Source organism: Battus philenor, unplaced genomic scaffold (genome assembly GCF_028537555.1).
Source record: "Battus philenor isolate CCGP_79_NKW_IND1 unplaced genomic scaffold, ilBatPhil1.0.hap1 SCAF_17, whole genome shotgun sequence".
Taxonomy (NCBI): domain Eukaryota; kingdom Metazoa; phylum Arthropoda; class Insecta; order Lepidoptera; family Papilionidae; genus Battus; species Battus philenor.
The window spans coordinates 3039660-3053191 of record NW_027181679.1 but is presented as its reverse complement, the minus strand read 5'-3'; the positions used below and the strand labels follow the sequence as shown (position 1 = coordinate 3053191).

General features: G+C 33.0%; 1 protein-coding gene across 2 annotated transcripts in view; it reads right to left on the bottom strand.

The window, feature by feature from the left end:
• Nucleotides 1-13532, bottom strand: part of pxb — a 187458-nt gene that overhangs the window by 35928 nt on the left and 137998 nt on the right. For both annotated transcript variants that reach the window (XM_068763041.1, XM_068763042.1), the window contains one exon: nucleotides 5712-6347. In XM_068763041.1, coding sequence (XP_068619142.1) covers nucleotides 5712-6326 — 615 coding nt within the window. In that variant the 5' untranslated portion in view covers nucleotides 6327-6347. The remainder of the gene's footprint in view (nucleotides 1-5711; nucleotides 6348-13532) is intronic.

The following is a 13532-nucleotide window of genomic DNA, read 5'->3' as shown; positions in this document are numbered from 1 at the left end:
GTATACCTTACATATTGTAATAAAGTTAAGAAGTTCATTAAACAATTAGTTATGGAAAAATACTGTTACCCTATGAATACATAGTGACAAAATATCTTGGAAATAAATTGCCTAACCATTGTGGCAGATGGCGCACAAATGTCACTGTGCTTTAAAATTTATGATATAGTTCTTTAGATGAACTAAATCACTTGTTTGTAACTAGTACTTTAAAAATTAAGCTGCGTGGGAAGGCGTCCCTGACCGACTAAATAGTTAAAGTAGGGGGCAGTCGTAAGATGCGGGCAGCGCTGGTCATCATCAATGAAGATGAACATTAAACTCTTCAAAGTTTTTTCACCTATAGGCGAACATCCTGTATAATGCATGAGCTTGTAACAATATTATAATGTCAATTATTTAAACAGATACGGTACTGGTCAAAAAGTTTGGACGAGACGAGACGAGAGTCAATTTCAAACATTAGTTAGGTAACAAAGTTTCGTATGAGCATTCAAACTTTAAATGCGACCTATCCGTTGCATCTGCCGATATTTAGATGAAATCGTCATCTTATACAGACAAACCTGTACTCTACTGCGGTCATAATAGAGTACAATTTCAATTGAACATTCGTAAATTTCCATTTTACTACGTAAATGTTTCGTATTACCTCTAATTTTGCGTAATTTTCATATTGAAAGTACATTAAAAAGGATTATATTTCATCAAAGACATCAATTTTTATCTGTGTAGTATTTTATATGTCATATATGTCACATAAATTAAGTATATATTTTTTTTAAATACACCGCCTATACAAAGATCTATTCCATCATCAATCCGTGGCATGTGTAGAGGAAACGCCCCTATATTTCACTGAATTTTGTAAATACATGTAGAAGAACCAGTTAGTTAATCTATGCTATCCATACATAGGAAGATGCGTCATAGAATAATCTAGGCGGTGATGATGTCACTAACAGCATAAATGCGACTAAAATTCTTAACATGAGGTGTATTTTTTTAAATTTTGCAATTCGACGGGAATAGGTGCAGAGGGCAATTAACCTAAAACCTCTTTTAAGGTAGTGAAAGGCTGCTTGAGATTATATATACCTATATATACAGTAGATATTTAAAAAACGAATTAGAAAATCGATTTTAAGTTGTTTTATAAAGCATATCGATTTATTTCAATAGAAATTGAAAAAAAAAGTTAAGGCATGAAACAAAAGACAATCGCTTATACATGACCCCTCCTCGTCATTTTTTCAACCACCTAACGATATGACAGACCAAAAAAAAAAGCATAAAGGAATGCGTCCGTAGAAATTTATGCACATTTTGAACAGACGATCTTGCGTCGTCATCCCAAACAATTATAGGCGCCCCACAAACAAGTCTCATTGTCTTACGTAAGGGCATCTTAACACGAATTAGTAATGTAACGTTCCTTATCTCCGGCACTTTTAAAGCGTGTAGTTGATCGTTCTAACTGCGCTCGAGGGTGGCATTGTTCAAGAGTTCTCGGGGCTTATTAGGGCTTTTAATTTACTTCAACTGTTAACAAAGCACCCTAACGGCCTCTGCAGTAATAAGTTGAAAGGTCGTTTAATAAATATTCATTGAATATGAAGTAAAGATAAGTATTTGAACACCTGCTTCTTAGAATTTTAAGCCCATTTAAGATGAGATAAGGCATAAATTTTGCTTGGAGGAAAAAAAAAAAATACCACGTATTTCCCTAGCATGTTTACCGTGCAGTAAGGAAGGAGAATTTTAATAAATTTAAAATATACTGTAAATATATAATTGGCTAAGGTGATGTGTGCATTTTTCATCTGAATGCAGACCTCAACAAACTTGATCGCCTTCAAATTAACTACTCCGCAAAATCGACGATACATCTTACTACTATTCTCAGCTAAAATGGACGCCTATCCGACAGCGCCGTTATTATACTAACTACACTTTTCTCTCTACTCTTTAATCCCACTTCTCCTGCCTATTTAACACTTCAATTCCAATTTGTAGCCAGTGCAAACAACAAAATCTTTCGCTTCACCAGCAATCGTATACTTAAAAGTTCCTCCCGTAATACTGGCTTTACTCACTCCTTCGCAATACAATCTATTCTTCTCTGTAACGCACTCCCGCTCGATATAAGGATGATCAGGAATCGGTGCGCATTTTAAGCGAAGGTTCGAAAGCTGTTGCTACAAGCTGACAGAGTCATCACGATAATTGAATTTTATAATTTATTTATATTTATTTAGATAGTATATGTAGATATTTAAAAATAAATATTATGGTATATTTATATATAAGTATAGTAAGTAGTAGTCATTGGTATATTTACATAAGGTGTCTCAATTTGAATCTTTTATTTAATATTTTTTATTTTATTATATTAGTATGTTTCTACTACATTTATTAATATATATCTGCATGACCTAACGGTTAATTGGTAGAGAATGCTGTCAGCATTAAGTTCGCCGCAAAAAGTTTTTCAAATAAATAAATATGTGCTTAGTGAAGTAATAAAAGATAAGTAATTTATTTTAAACTGTACGGTAATAACTTCGACAATGCAAAATAAAAGGTTAACTGGAAAAATTAAGTTGAGATAGCAAACAATTTAAATTTCGATTGTAGAAGTAAAAAACAAAATGTTAATAAGACACCTCGTGTAAACCTTTCTTGGAAGTGTGACGAACGCCGACCGAGTCATCGGAACACCTACCGTGAACGATCTTCTTATTAGCACTGGGTGTTTCATTCATTTTGTATCTCGTTAATGTCGACGCCTCGTAACGTCTTAATCAAAGCTCTAACCGCAAATCGTTCTATATCAAGTAAATTATGAATGCCTAAAAAAATCTATACGACGTTTATAGAAGCCGAAATTGAGACATTAATGATTATGGTTTTTATTTCGTAGAATTAATGCTAATTGGTTTGAATACCATTTTACGCTTAAATATTTGTGATATCAACCTTGAAGATCCGATGAGTTTTAATGTTTCTCAGGAAAAAACCCGAGTAGATTCAACCTCAACTCTTTTTGTATCTTTGTCTTGATACAACGAATAAATCTTCATCGATTGCTCTTTGAGAATCAAGTATTTATTTCTCGTGTGAGCTAATTTTATAATGAAAATCTTTGTGCGATATGTATTACGTCATACAGGAAGAGGGTCCACACTAGAACAGTATGGGACATGACCGCGAACATTTAAAGGGTACATTAGAAGAAGAAACTCACAAGTCAAAGAAAGTGCATTACAAGAAGTCCACAAGACTGTAGTTCCGTTCAATAGTTAATATGAGTTTTGGAATTGTTTAGAAATCAAATACAGTATGACTTTCTCTTATTTAATTTTGTGTTATTTTGAAAATATACTCAAATGGACATTTAAATGAGTTATTCTAATTTTGTACTGTCATTAATCAAATACTTGGTATGATTCCATTAAATAATTATTTCAATTCCAATAAATAAATAGAAAAGTAAATAAAATTTGCGGCAATTCTAAAGATAGGATATATTATTGACTTTGTAGCTAATACCGCATGCAACGACTGCAGAGTGAATACCGTATCCTATCTATAAAATTGACAAGTTTTTTGTTCAAAACGAATACTGTGTTTTACACGACAGCTAAGGCTACATCTGTCGTTTGTATGATTCATTAAACTATTCCTGTTTACACTTATATGAATGTTGGATAGGAACAAAAATGAATTTCATAAACTATAATATGGAAGCAGTGTTTGATAATATTATTAATGTAAGAAAACCAAAATTTGACTATAATTCAGATAATGATATATTTAGATTTCATCAAGAAAAAGTTAAACTTTTATTTTCACACATTTTAAAGTAGCCATGTATAAATATATTACATTTTTTTAGTAATTATTCTCGACCATCTGTCCCTGTCGATTCCTTAGAAAGCCTGTCGATTCCTTAGAAAGCGGTTTAAAGAGAGCCATAATATTTTTGTTTTGTTATATAGTCAGTTTTTGATCATTTAACATGTCGACAGTTGCATTGTTTCTGATGATGTAGTTGGTGATAACTCAGGAAACCTTTGCGACTTCATCTGAATTGAGTTTGCTGAACTGAAGAGTCCACAAACTTAATAAAATTTACCGGCTCGATCGTGTACTAGTTGAACGATGATGATCGAGGTAGCAAATTGTACAAGTGTGAGTGTAGTAAGTATATTGACAGTCTATGTTTACAATATTTAAAATCAGGTAAAGCAAAACATAAACATGTGTACTATACTTAAATAAATATAATTAAAGAAATAACGACTCTTGTATCATTAAGAGAGCTCTTATAAATAAATATGACGACGTTTACATAGTTCTGAGTTTAATAAACTTTATCTTGTGATGCGTATTATAGTGTATATGTTATTTACCGAGCAATCTTAAAACGTAAGACTAACGTATAGAGCATACAGAGAGATATGAGCTTTTCAAATTTACAGCATTCTACGGCTGTTAAGCAACCACTGTGTTTACTGTAAAGATAACTTCTATCAATGTTAACATTACATGTGCACACTAAAATTTAAGATGACCGTTACTCCAAATGTCCCGTCAATTCATGGAAGCGGCTACGTACAAACAAATAGCAGAGGAAAGGAGTCGCTTTATAAACTCGTAAAAAGGTTAGAGATGGAAAGATAAGTGAGCATTGTCGCTGCCACGGCTTCATTAAGGCCCGCATATATCAAATATTTACTGAGCACGATAAGAACCAACGTGGATGTTTATTCATTACCATTTTTAGAACAAAACGTGAAACGTTTATAGATAACGACGGCTTCGGTTGATTCATCAGGTTGCAGGGGGGCCTTTTGAAATGTTTTCGAAAACAAAGGAAATGTTTATGTTACGAATCGCCCGTTCCGGTTACCTGACTATTTAAAAAAAAAAGTTAACGCACCCCGCATACCTGACGTATTTTATCTGTGACCGATGTAAGAAATATTAACTTATCGCTCCATACAATCACATGGATTAAATGCTTAATGAACCTTTTTTTATTCATTAAATGGGTGAACACGTAATTTTTATTTCGAATAGATTGGACTTTTAATCATATTGACATTTATCAATTAAATCGATCTTTTTTTAAATGTGGCCAGTGCTGGAATATAAAGCTCCTCAGCGTTAGGGATCTTAATATAGTCTAGCACGACTAAGTAATCATTATAAATGAAATAAAGTATTTATTATTAGTGAAATAAAATCTAAACATTAATTTTGGAAAACAGAATTGGTTTAACAAGGGATATATGTGTTGTTTGATTGGAAAACCCATCTCTACTACAAATTAGACAGAGCCTTAAAGATCTTGGATCTTTTAGGCGGATGGTCTTTGACGCATGAGCCTATGGGAAGAGACCGTGGCTTAGCTTGTAACTTGAGTATTACTTAGCATTGTCATTTAAGAGTTTAATAGAGAGTTTAAGAGAGAATAGTCCAAAGAATTTCGTAAGCAGTTATCTCGGAAAACTTTAACGCCTAGAGTGTCGGCACTGCTCTTATATAGTGGATTACATCACTCCCTCTAAAAGGAAACTTGTATTTCAGCAATGGAAACTACACGGCAATTCGTACAAAATAAACTCTGTAAAGATTACGCTCATTTAAATGGCGAGTATTTCGAATGTTCTAGATAAAAGAGAAATAAAGTATAATAAACTCACTGGTTCAGTGTCGCACGTCTCAAGATCTGGAATGGGATCCTCTCCGCAGTAGTACTCGGCCTGCAGGAAGGGAGGTCGCGGAGGGGGTGGCAATAGGAACTCCGGAGGTGGCCCCAGACAGTCACACTCCGTCAAGTCCGTCGGCTCCAGCTCCCACATTTCGTATTTATCTAACTTAGCACTATTCACAACCCTTTCGCTGCTATCACTAACACTTATGTGGGCACTAGTATCACGTTTCACTCGCTTATCTTCTTTAGAAGTTCTCACTTTTATTATATTGGCTATGTATAGTTCGTCATCAACGTCGCTCCATACGTTCTTTCTGATTTCCTCATCTTCTTTATCATCGTTTACAACAGGCTTCACTTCGTTTGCTATAACGTCGTCTTCATTAATATGACTTTCTTCTGATGTCGAAATATCCTTATTGAATCCTTTATTATCATTTGGAACATTTTGTTCATTCGGTTTGAAATATTTTGTATCTTCTGTCAATTTGAAATTTGGCAATTCTTTCCTAATAATACCGATCCCTTTATTCCAAGCATTATTAACTGCCCAAATAGCGTGCGATGACGCTGTTCTTGGACTATCGTTTTTTCTTTCGGCCATACGCAATGTTCTTCTTTTTATCTGTAAACAAAATGAAAAGTTTTTAATATAGGCAAAGAAATAATTAATTACTTATGCAATAAGACGAGCTTGATTAAAAAAAAAAAAACTAAAATTTAACTTAAAGCTAGAAGATTTCAAAAAGCGTTCTGTTCTGTCAATAACCGAAAAGTCACTCAGATGGGAATTTTTGTGATCACTATTACATTCATAATTTTGTAGATACAATAGTAGAGCAATTCACTCCTAAGATTTATTATGACTTAAAACTATATTATAACTCAAGACATTTTTTACGTTAAGTTTTTGTTTGGTAAATTTCTTAAAGACATTACATAGGAGTGTAATAAAACGTACATCTTTGGCGTGTATATATATATAAATACACAGACAGTTCGTGGTGAGATCCTCCTTTGGAGACTTTGGCGTCTGTTTAAGCGAGTTAAGAACTTGGCTGTTCACCAATCCGGTTTAATTGTCAAGGTAACAGCTCGGACAGGTGCTCCTAAAAGAAAGTCAGATTAGTTACCATATATAGGTTTCGACTTAGCGCTTTCAACGCTTCGAACTTTAAATCGAAGTTGTACTTGCCAAGTAGAAATATAATGTATGGTACACCAAACCTAAAAAGGTTTCAGAAATAATGAATAACGTAATGATAATATATATAATGACAGTAAGTTTCTAAATTTAATTTACTACATTATAAAATTATTTATTGTTTAACATTTGTACCCGTGGACTTTGCACTGCCAGAAGTTATTGATCTCTCGCATTCCGGTCGAAAAAATAAATTAATGTAACATATTTGAAAGCGATTACACAGAATCATTTGAAATAGGTGCAAAGGCTTTAATATTTTTACTTATAAATAAGCTATAGATTCACCCCGATAAAGTTTTTATATATATAACAAATCACCTATTAAAGTAAAAAGAAAAAAGTTTAAATTTGAAGAACAATTTTTATAGTACACCTATTTATTTTTTAGTAACAGCACTATGCATCCGTTAGTATGGGTACAAATAAAACCCATCACTTTTAAAAAGACATCGCATCAGCTAACCACTTTCTTATCGAATGTTAAACGTATCGATCTTGTGGGTGAATTAAACTACTTATTATTTAATAAAAGATCTAACACCTCATTTTGAATAACAAAGAAGCCGCAATTAGAGACTACCACGTCCGGATCACAATGGACGCGGCCTGTATCGATATCATCAGCGCTTCGGACTCTGTTATTTTAATTTATTTTTTATCGTTTCAAATTGGACGGATGGTTTTTAACTTCTACGCCATGTTTCCATCACGAATCTACGTACCGGTAGTTTTTTTTTTGTTACAGATCATTGAACTTATTTTAATATACGTTCCTAAATGTAATGTCTATAAAATAATTCAACCATTTAGTATTTTAAAAACCCCAGAATATACCTGTTGTAATATAAGACCTAGTATTTTGCTAAATGAGAAGAATAGGTTGTTGATATTAAAGCCTAGACTTTTGCTGCTTCAAGCCTCGGTGCTTTGGTTGATACATAACACGGTTGATTCGTTAGCAAAGAGCTGGTACATGCAACCATCTCGCTGGTAGCGCCTAATTATGGTTCTAGACATAAGGTAAAATTTAATAATACCGAGAGAGTAAATGGGAGTTCCGCTGCGTGATCGAATCAGAAATGTCCAGGTCCGCAGAAAAACCAAGATTACTGTCGTAGCTCGAAGAGTTGCTCATCTGAATTGTACGGGGCAAATCGCTCATGGAACCGATGGTCGTTGGGGCCGATTAGTACTCGATCCTACTATCAATACTAGATCCGACAACATTGCAAAGGTCGCGTGAAGTTATTGGATGCGGTCAACGCAAGACCGGTCTTCGTGGCGATCTTTGAGGAGACCTATGTCTTGCAGTGGGCGTCTATCTAGTTCAGGGACCCTTCCGTTCCGTGAACTCAGTACCGATGAAGCTGTATAAGCCTTAGGGCTAACAGCACTAACAATATCAGAGAAAAAGCAAAAAACACTGGGAATCTCACGGCTGGCATGATGAAAATGATGATTAGAATAAATAAATTAAAAATCTATAGCTTTATTCAACGATCTGTAGCCGTTACAAAAATTACTATTCGCGTTGAAAAAAAATAACAAATTTTATAAGAGAACATTTTACTTCTTATCATCTTTTAGTTACTCAATATTTACACACAAACATTTGCCCTAAATATACTTTAAAACGCATTTAAAGTAATTATTGGATCTACGTAGTGTACGCATGTATTCAATTGTGCATACGTAAGGCTTGTAGGTGCATGAGATCGCAAGGTCAAAGGGTCAAACGTATCCGGACAAGTCTCCGGGCGCGACCAGTTCGTACCAGCTTACAACGTAATGCTTTATAGTCAAAGATCTTAACGAACGCGTACAAGAGAATTTCTTATAACATATAGATACACCCCGTATAAGGATAATTAATAAATATTGTTATTTAATTAGTTTTAAAGATAAATTTGAAGCACAAATAAATAATTTTCAACAGTAAATTATATCCATCAACACAAGACGTTTTCGTCTCTGTAAATACAGTTCCGGACACTTGGTAAGTTATTTACCCTTGAGCAGGATTTTGAATTCCACGGCCCAAGTCTTGACCGAAACAAAGGATCTGTCATAGTCCAAAAATGCCAAGCAAAGTAGGTTACTATATTCTTCAGTCTTCTGTATGGTCTATGGTGTCAAAATCTTTACGGAAACCGTGTTCTTCAGAAGAGTTGTAATCATCAAACCTGCATTTGAGGCGATTCGTAATGACCCTTGAAAACGACTTGTACACATGCCTCATATAATTGGTCTTTTATTCTTCAACAAGATATCACCTTTTTTTGAAAAACACCACCATCGCCATCCACAAAGGCAAGATGCCATATATATGGCGTGATAAATAGCTTCTGATGTCGTTTCCAAATGTATAAAAGGTAATGAGGAAATAAATATTAAAGAAAAATAATTCATAATATAAATTCTGTGTTGAATGAAATGTTTTAGTTCAATAAACGTCAAACACCGTTACAAAACAAAAAAAATCATTGTCATTTATTTTCTCGATCTCCCACATAAATCCAATATAAAATCACACAAAAAATATATAAAAAAATGAAATATATGTGTGTCTATATGGGTATACATAAGTATGTAAATGTAAGATATAAAGTTACATAGATTGAAGACACTTCGCACCTTTGCTACACTTGCCGACAATCCATTCGCGCGGACCTGAATTCTAATTACTGTTTAATCGCGTTTTCCATGGCAGTCAAACTGATTCGGAAGAATGTAATATCTTTATAAACCTACACAAAGTTTTAAGATACTAGCTGTCATACATATTGTAAAAAAAATATAAAAACTAGCTGATCCCGCAAACGTTGTTTTGCCAAAAAAAAAAAAGATATTTTAATTTACAAATAAAAAATAAGTGTTGATCGTAGAGGGGTGAAAATTTATGGTTGTATGTATTCTTGTATGCTGTATCATAAAAAAATAAAAGCAAAAAATTTCGTTAAAAAAATAAAAATAAAAATTTAAGCGTGAACAACCTTTATCACTTAGGGGTATAGAAGATAGATAGTAGCCGATTCTCAGACCTACTGAATATGCATATTAAATTTGGTAAAAATCAGTCAAGCCGTTTCAGAGGAGTTCAAGTTCGAACACCGTGACATGAGAATTTTATATATTAGATATTAAGAACTGTCTCGTGAATACATTTATTAAAATGATATGTATTTATTCCGTTACTATAAAATGTTTAATGTTTAAATGAATAATATTCGTCGATCAATCAATCAAGACGTATTATAAATTGTTTCATAAAATCTACATGTAATCTAAAGAATGCTTTGTGTGTTCATTAATATACGCAAGTAAAACGTCGGACAGCTGATCAATGACCATCAACGATCGTAAGATGTCTCATTAACATTTTGGCGCTTCGGTGGCCACTTCAATGCTGTCATGGAAGACCTGACATCAGCACAATATGGTCGAGGGCCCTTCAGCCTCTTAACGAACCCATTCTGTCGGTTTTCTCACGTGAATTATTGCGAGCTCTATCGATAACGGTCTATCCTCTTGTCGGATGAATTCTTAATCTGCAAGCTAGCTCTCCATTTATAGAACTGATTTAATTTTTTCACAGTTTAATTTGATTTAGAAACGTGGTATTCTGATGACTTCTAAATACATCTTAAATAACATATTAATCATGTGCTACAATTTAAATATTTGCATAAAAAATTGTGACAAACATATATACAAGTAATAAAAATAAACTCGTAACACCTAAATTTTATTGTACGCATATATAACAACGTTACACAAGATGTCTTATATTTTTAAACCTAAAATTAAAAGTACATCTCATAATATACCTAAAAATGATTTTTTGTATGTCCTTTATAGAACAGTAAACTATGCATTAGATCATGTGATGATGTTTAGCAAAGTTGTTGTTCGTGAGCCCACAAAGGTTTCTAAGTTAATATTTCTAATTGCCAACAGATGGCGCCACTATTATACTGGCGGCATGGCAACGCGCAGACAGTTATTAAATAAATCTTATTATAGCATTTAAGAGTTTTTATTTTATCAAAACGTATGGATTAGTGTGGCAATTTAGAAACATAAATGATATTATGATACAAATAAAATCAAACATTGTTGCAGAGTCCCCAGTTTTCATCAGATCAACATTCCGAGCCGCCTGTAGTTTACTAATTATAATGTTAAAATAATTCAAACGATTCAAAGGTGCATTTAAATGCCAAGTTGAATAAATATAGCTTCAATTTTGATATTTTTTTGAACACGACTATGAATTGATAACGATTGTTTACTAAAATAAGTTTTCTATTCTTCAATATTATTCGATTTATCGATCAATTACAACCTAACACGCTTTTTTTATTTGACGTGAAATTTTTGACAGCCATTGGCAGTTTTTATAAATTACGCAATTTTGTAGAAAAGCGTTTTTTTACCACTTTACATGCAACTTTAATTTCAATAACTTTTGACTTCTTTAACAAAAATATGAAAAAAAAATAAGTCAACACAATTGCCGATTCATTTAAATTTATATACAGAATGATTGCTTACACGCGTAAAGGCTTTAAAGGATTGAATGTATAGCTCATTAGCTATTATTTAACTATGGTAACCCTATCCAATATTAAAAACTCTTAGAAAAAAAAATAACGTAATGATAATTTAGTAAGAAAAAGCTTTTTTTAAATTAGGATTACTACATATTATAATTAATTATTGTTGAAGAACTGTCTCTGACTTTGGATTGCCTTAAATTATTGGCCTCACTCATTTCAATATAAAAAAAGAATCATAGGCTTGAAAGGGTTGAATGCGTCGAATTTGCTTACAGATATGATATAGTTTCACCTCTTTAACCCTTAAATGCATGACACTTATTTATACTTTTAAAAAAATATTTATATTGCAGATAAGTACACTAAAATGCGGGGAAAATAGAAAAAAAATATGCTTATAATATTTTTTATACTCACTTTTTAAAAAATCTTATGTTGCAGATACACAACACTTTGCATTTACTCTTAAGTGTAGTAATAATTTTACGTTTAAGTAGTATGTTGCAGTTTTACATCATGCATTGAAGGGTTAAAGTATGTATACCTATTTTCAATCTCCCTGTATGTAAAAAATTGTACAAACGTACACACGAACTGTTTTACAAAGCGAAATCATTATGAATAAATAAGAAGTCTCACTGGTGGTCAACATCGCGATCATACATGGCCTCCGTTCGCCTTCGTATTATTGTTCATAGTTAGCATAAAAGATAAAGGAGATCCCGACCAGCTACCGGAGACGATGCTGCCCCCGGACCCATTAGACGGACGGCGGCTAACAACAGAACAAACAACAAAACATGTTTCATCCTCTTATAGGTAAAACGTTCGACGGCTTCTTGTACGGATCAAGTTTTAGTAGGCGGGCTTTGTATAGCTTTAAATGGTATTTGTACAACGGGCCCGTTAAAATATTATACGAATAACTCATCTCTTTTAAGTGTATGTCAACTTAGAATGTGCGATGTTCTTGAGAAAACCGTTTACAAAAATTCCACTGTCATTAATAATCAACGATTTCGTTTATTAAGAAGATTAAACTTGTTTTTTTAATTCACTCGTTTCTTTTATGGGCAACTATATATGATTACATTCACTCCCGTGTAATCTTTACTAATTACTACGTATTAAATTTAGTTTAAAAATATTAATGAAGCATTGCATGTATTAAAATCATTGTGAAAATTATTATAACAATGAAATAAAATGAAATATTTTGCGTAAACATGTTTAAAAGGTTGTTACAATTTTTTAAACATAAGTATCACGTGTTTAGCCAGTATCGGCATGCAAAATTAACTAGGTATTATAACTGTGTCAAAACAATTCTGCTTATAACTACTAACATACATTACGTATTTATTCTATTCAATATCATCTTAAAAATCCTTAACAGTATAGTAGAATTAATCTACTAACCATATCCTTAAATTATGTTAAAATAGTCTGTGTGGTAGATTCTTTATATGCAATGGTATTTTATTATATATAATAATGGACATCACATTGTTGTTTGTTCACTAATGCTGTAATATATATCTCTCTCTCAAATTCACATATTTCCATAATGTAAATTCCAGCTAATGTAAATAATTTCTATTTTCTAAATATAGGATTACAAGATTCCAAGGATCCTGCGCTTAAAACTGCTGTCAGGCATTTCTTCTGTACAATAAAGGCACAAGTTAAGGTGAATTTGGAACCCTCGTATGTATTATATTGTTTAAGTATGCCATTAAACGGGAGTCCAATTTGATTCTAGATTAATGAAACTGGGTTCTTAGAGCTTGATTCACAGGATGTACCCAAGATCATCGTACATATACAGTTTACTTCATTATAATTCTCAACTACTTGACCACATTACACGGAGGATACACAGGGGTTTATAGTGGCTGGAAATAGGGGGTGAAAGGTTTGGGCGACGGTCACCATCTCGCTGAACTGTCACAGTGAAACAAGCCTGCAATGTTACTATACACGGCGGTATTAAACTTTTAGCAGACAGAAAAGTCTAGGCAAAAGCTTTGGACTCAGTTGACCG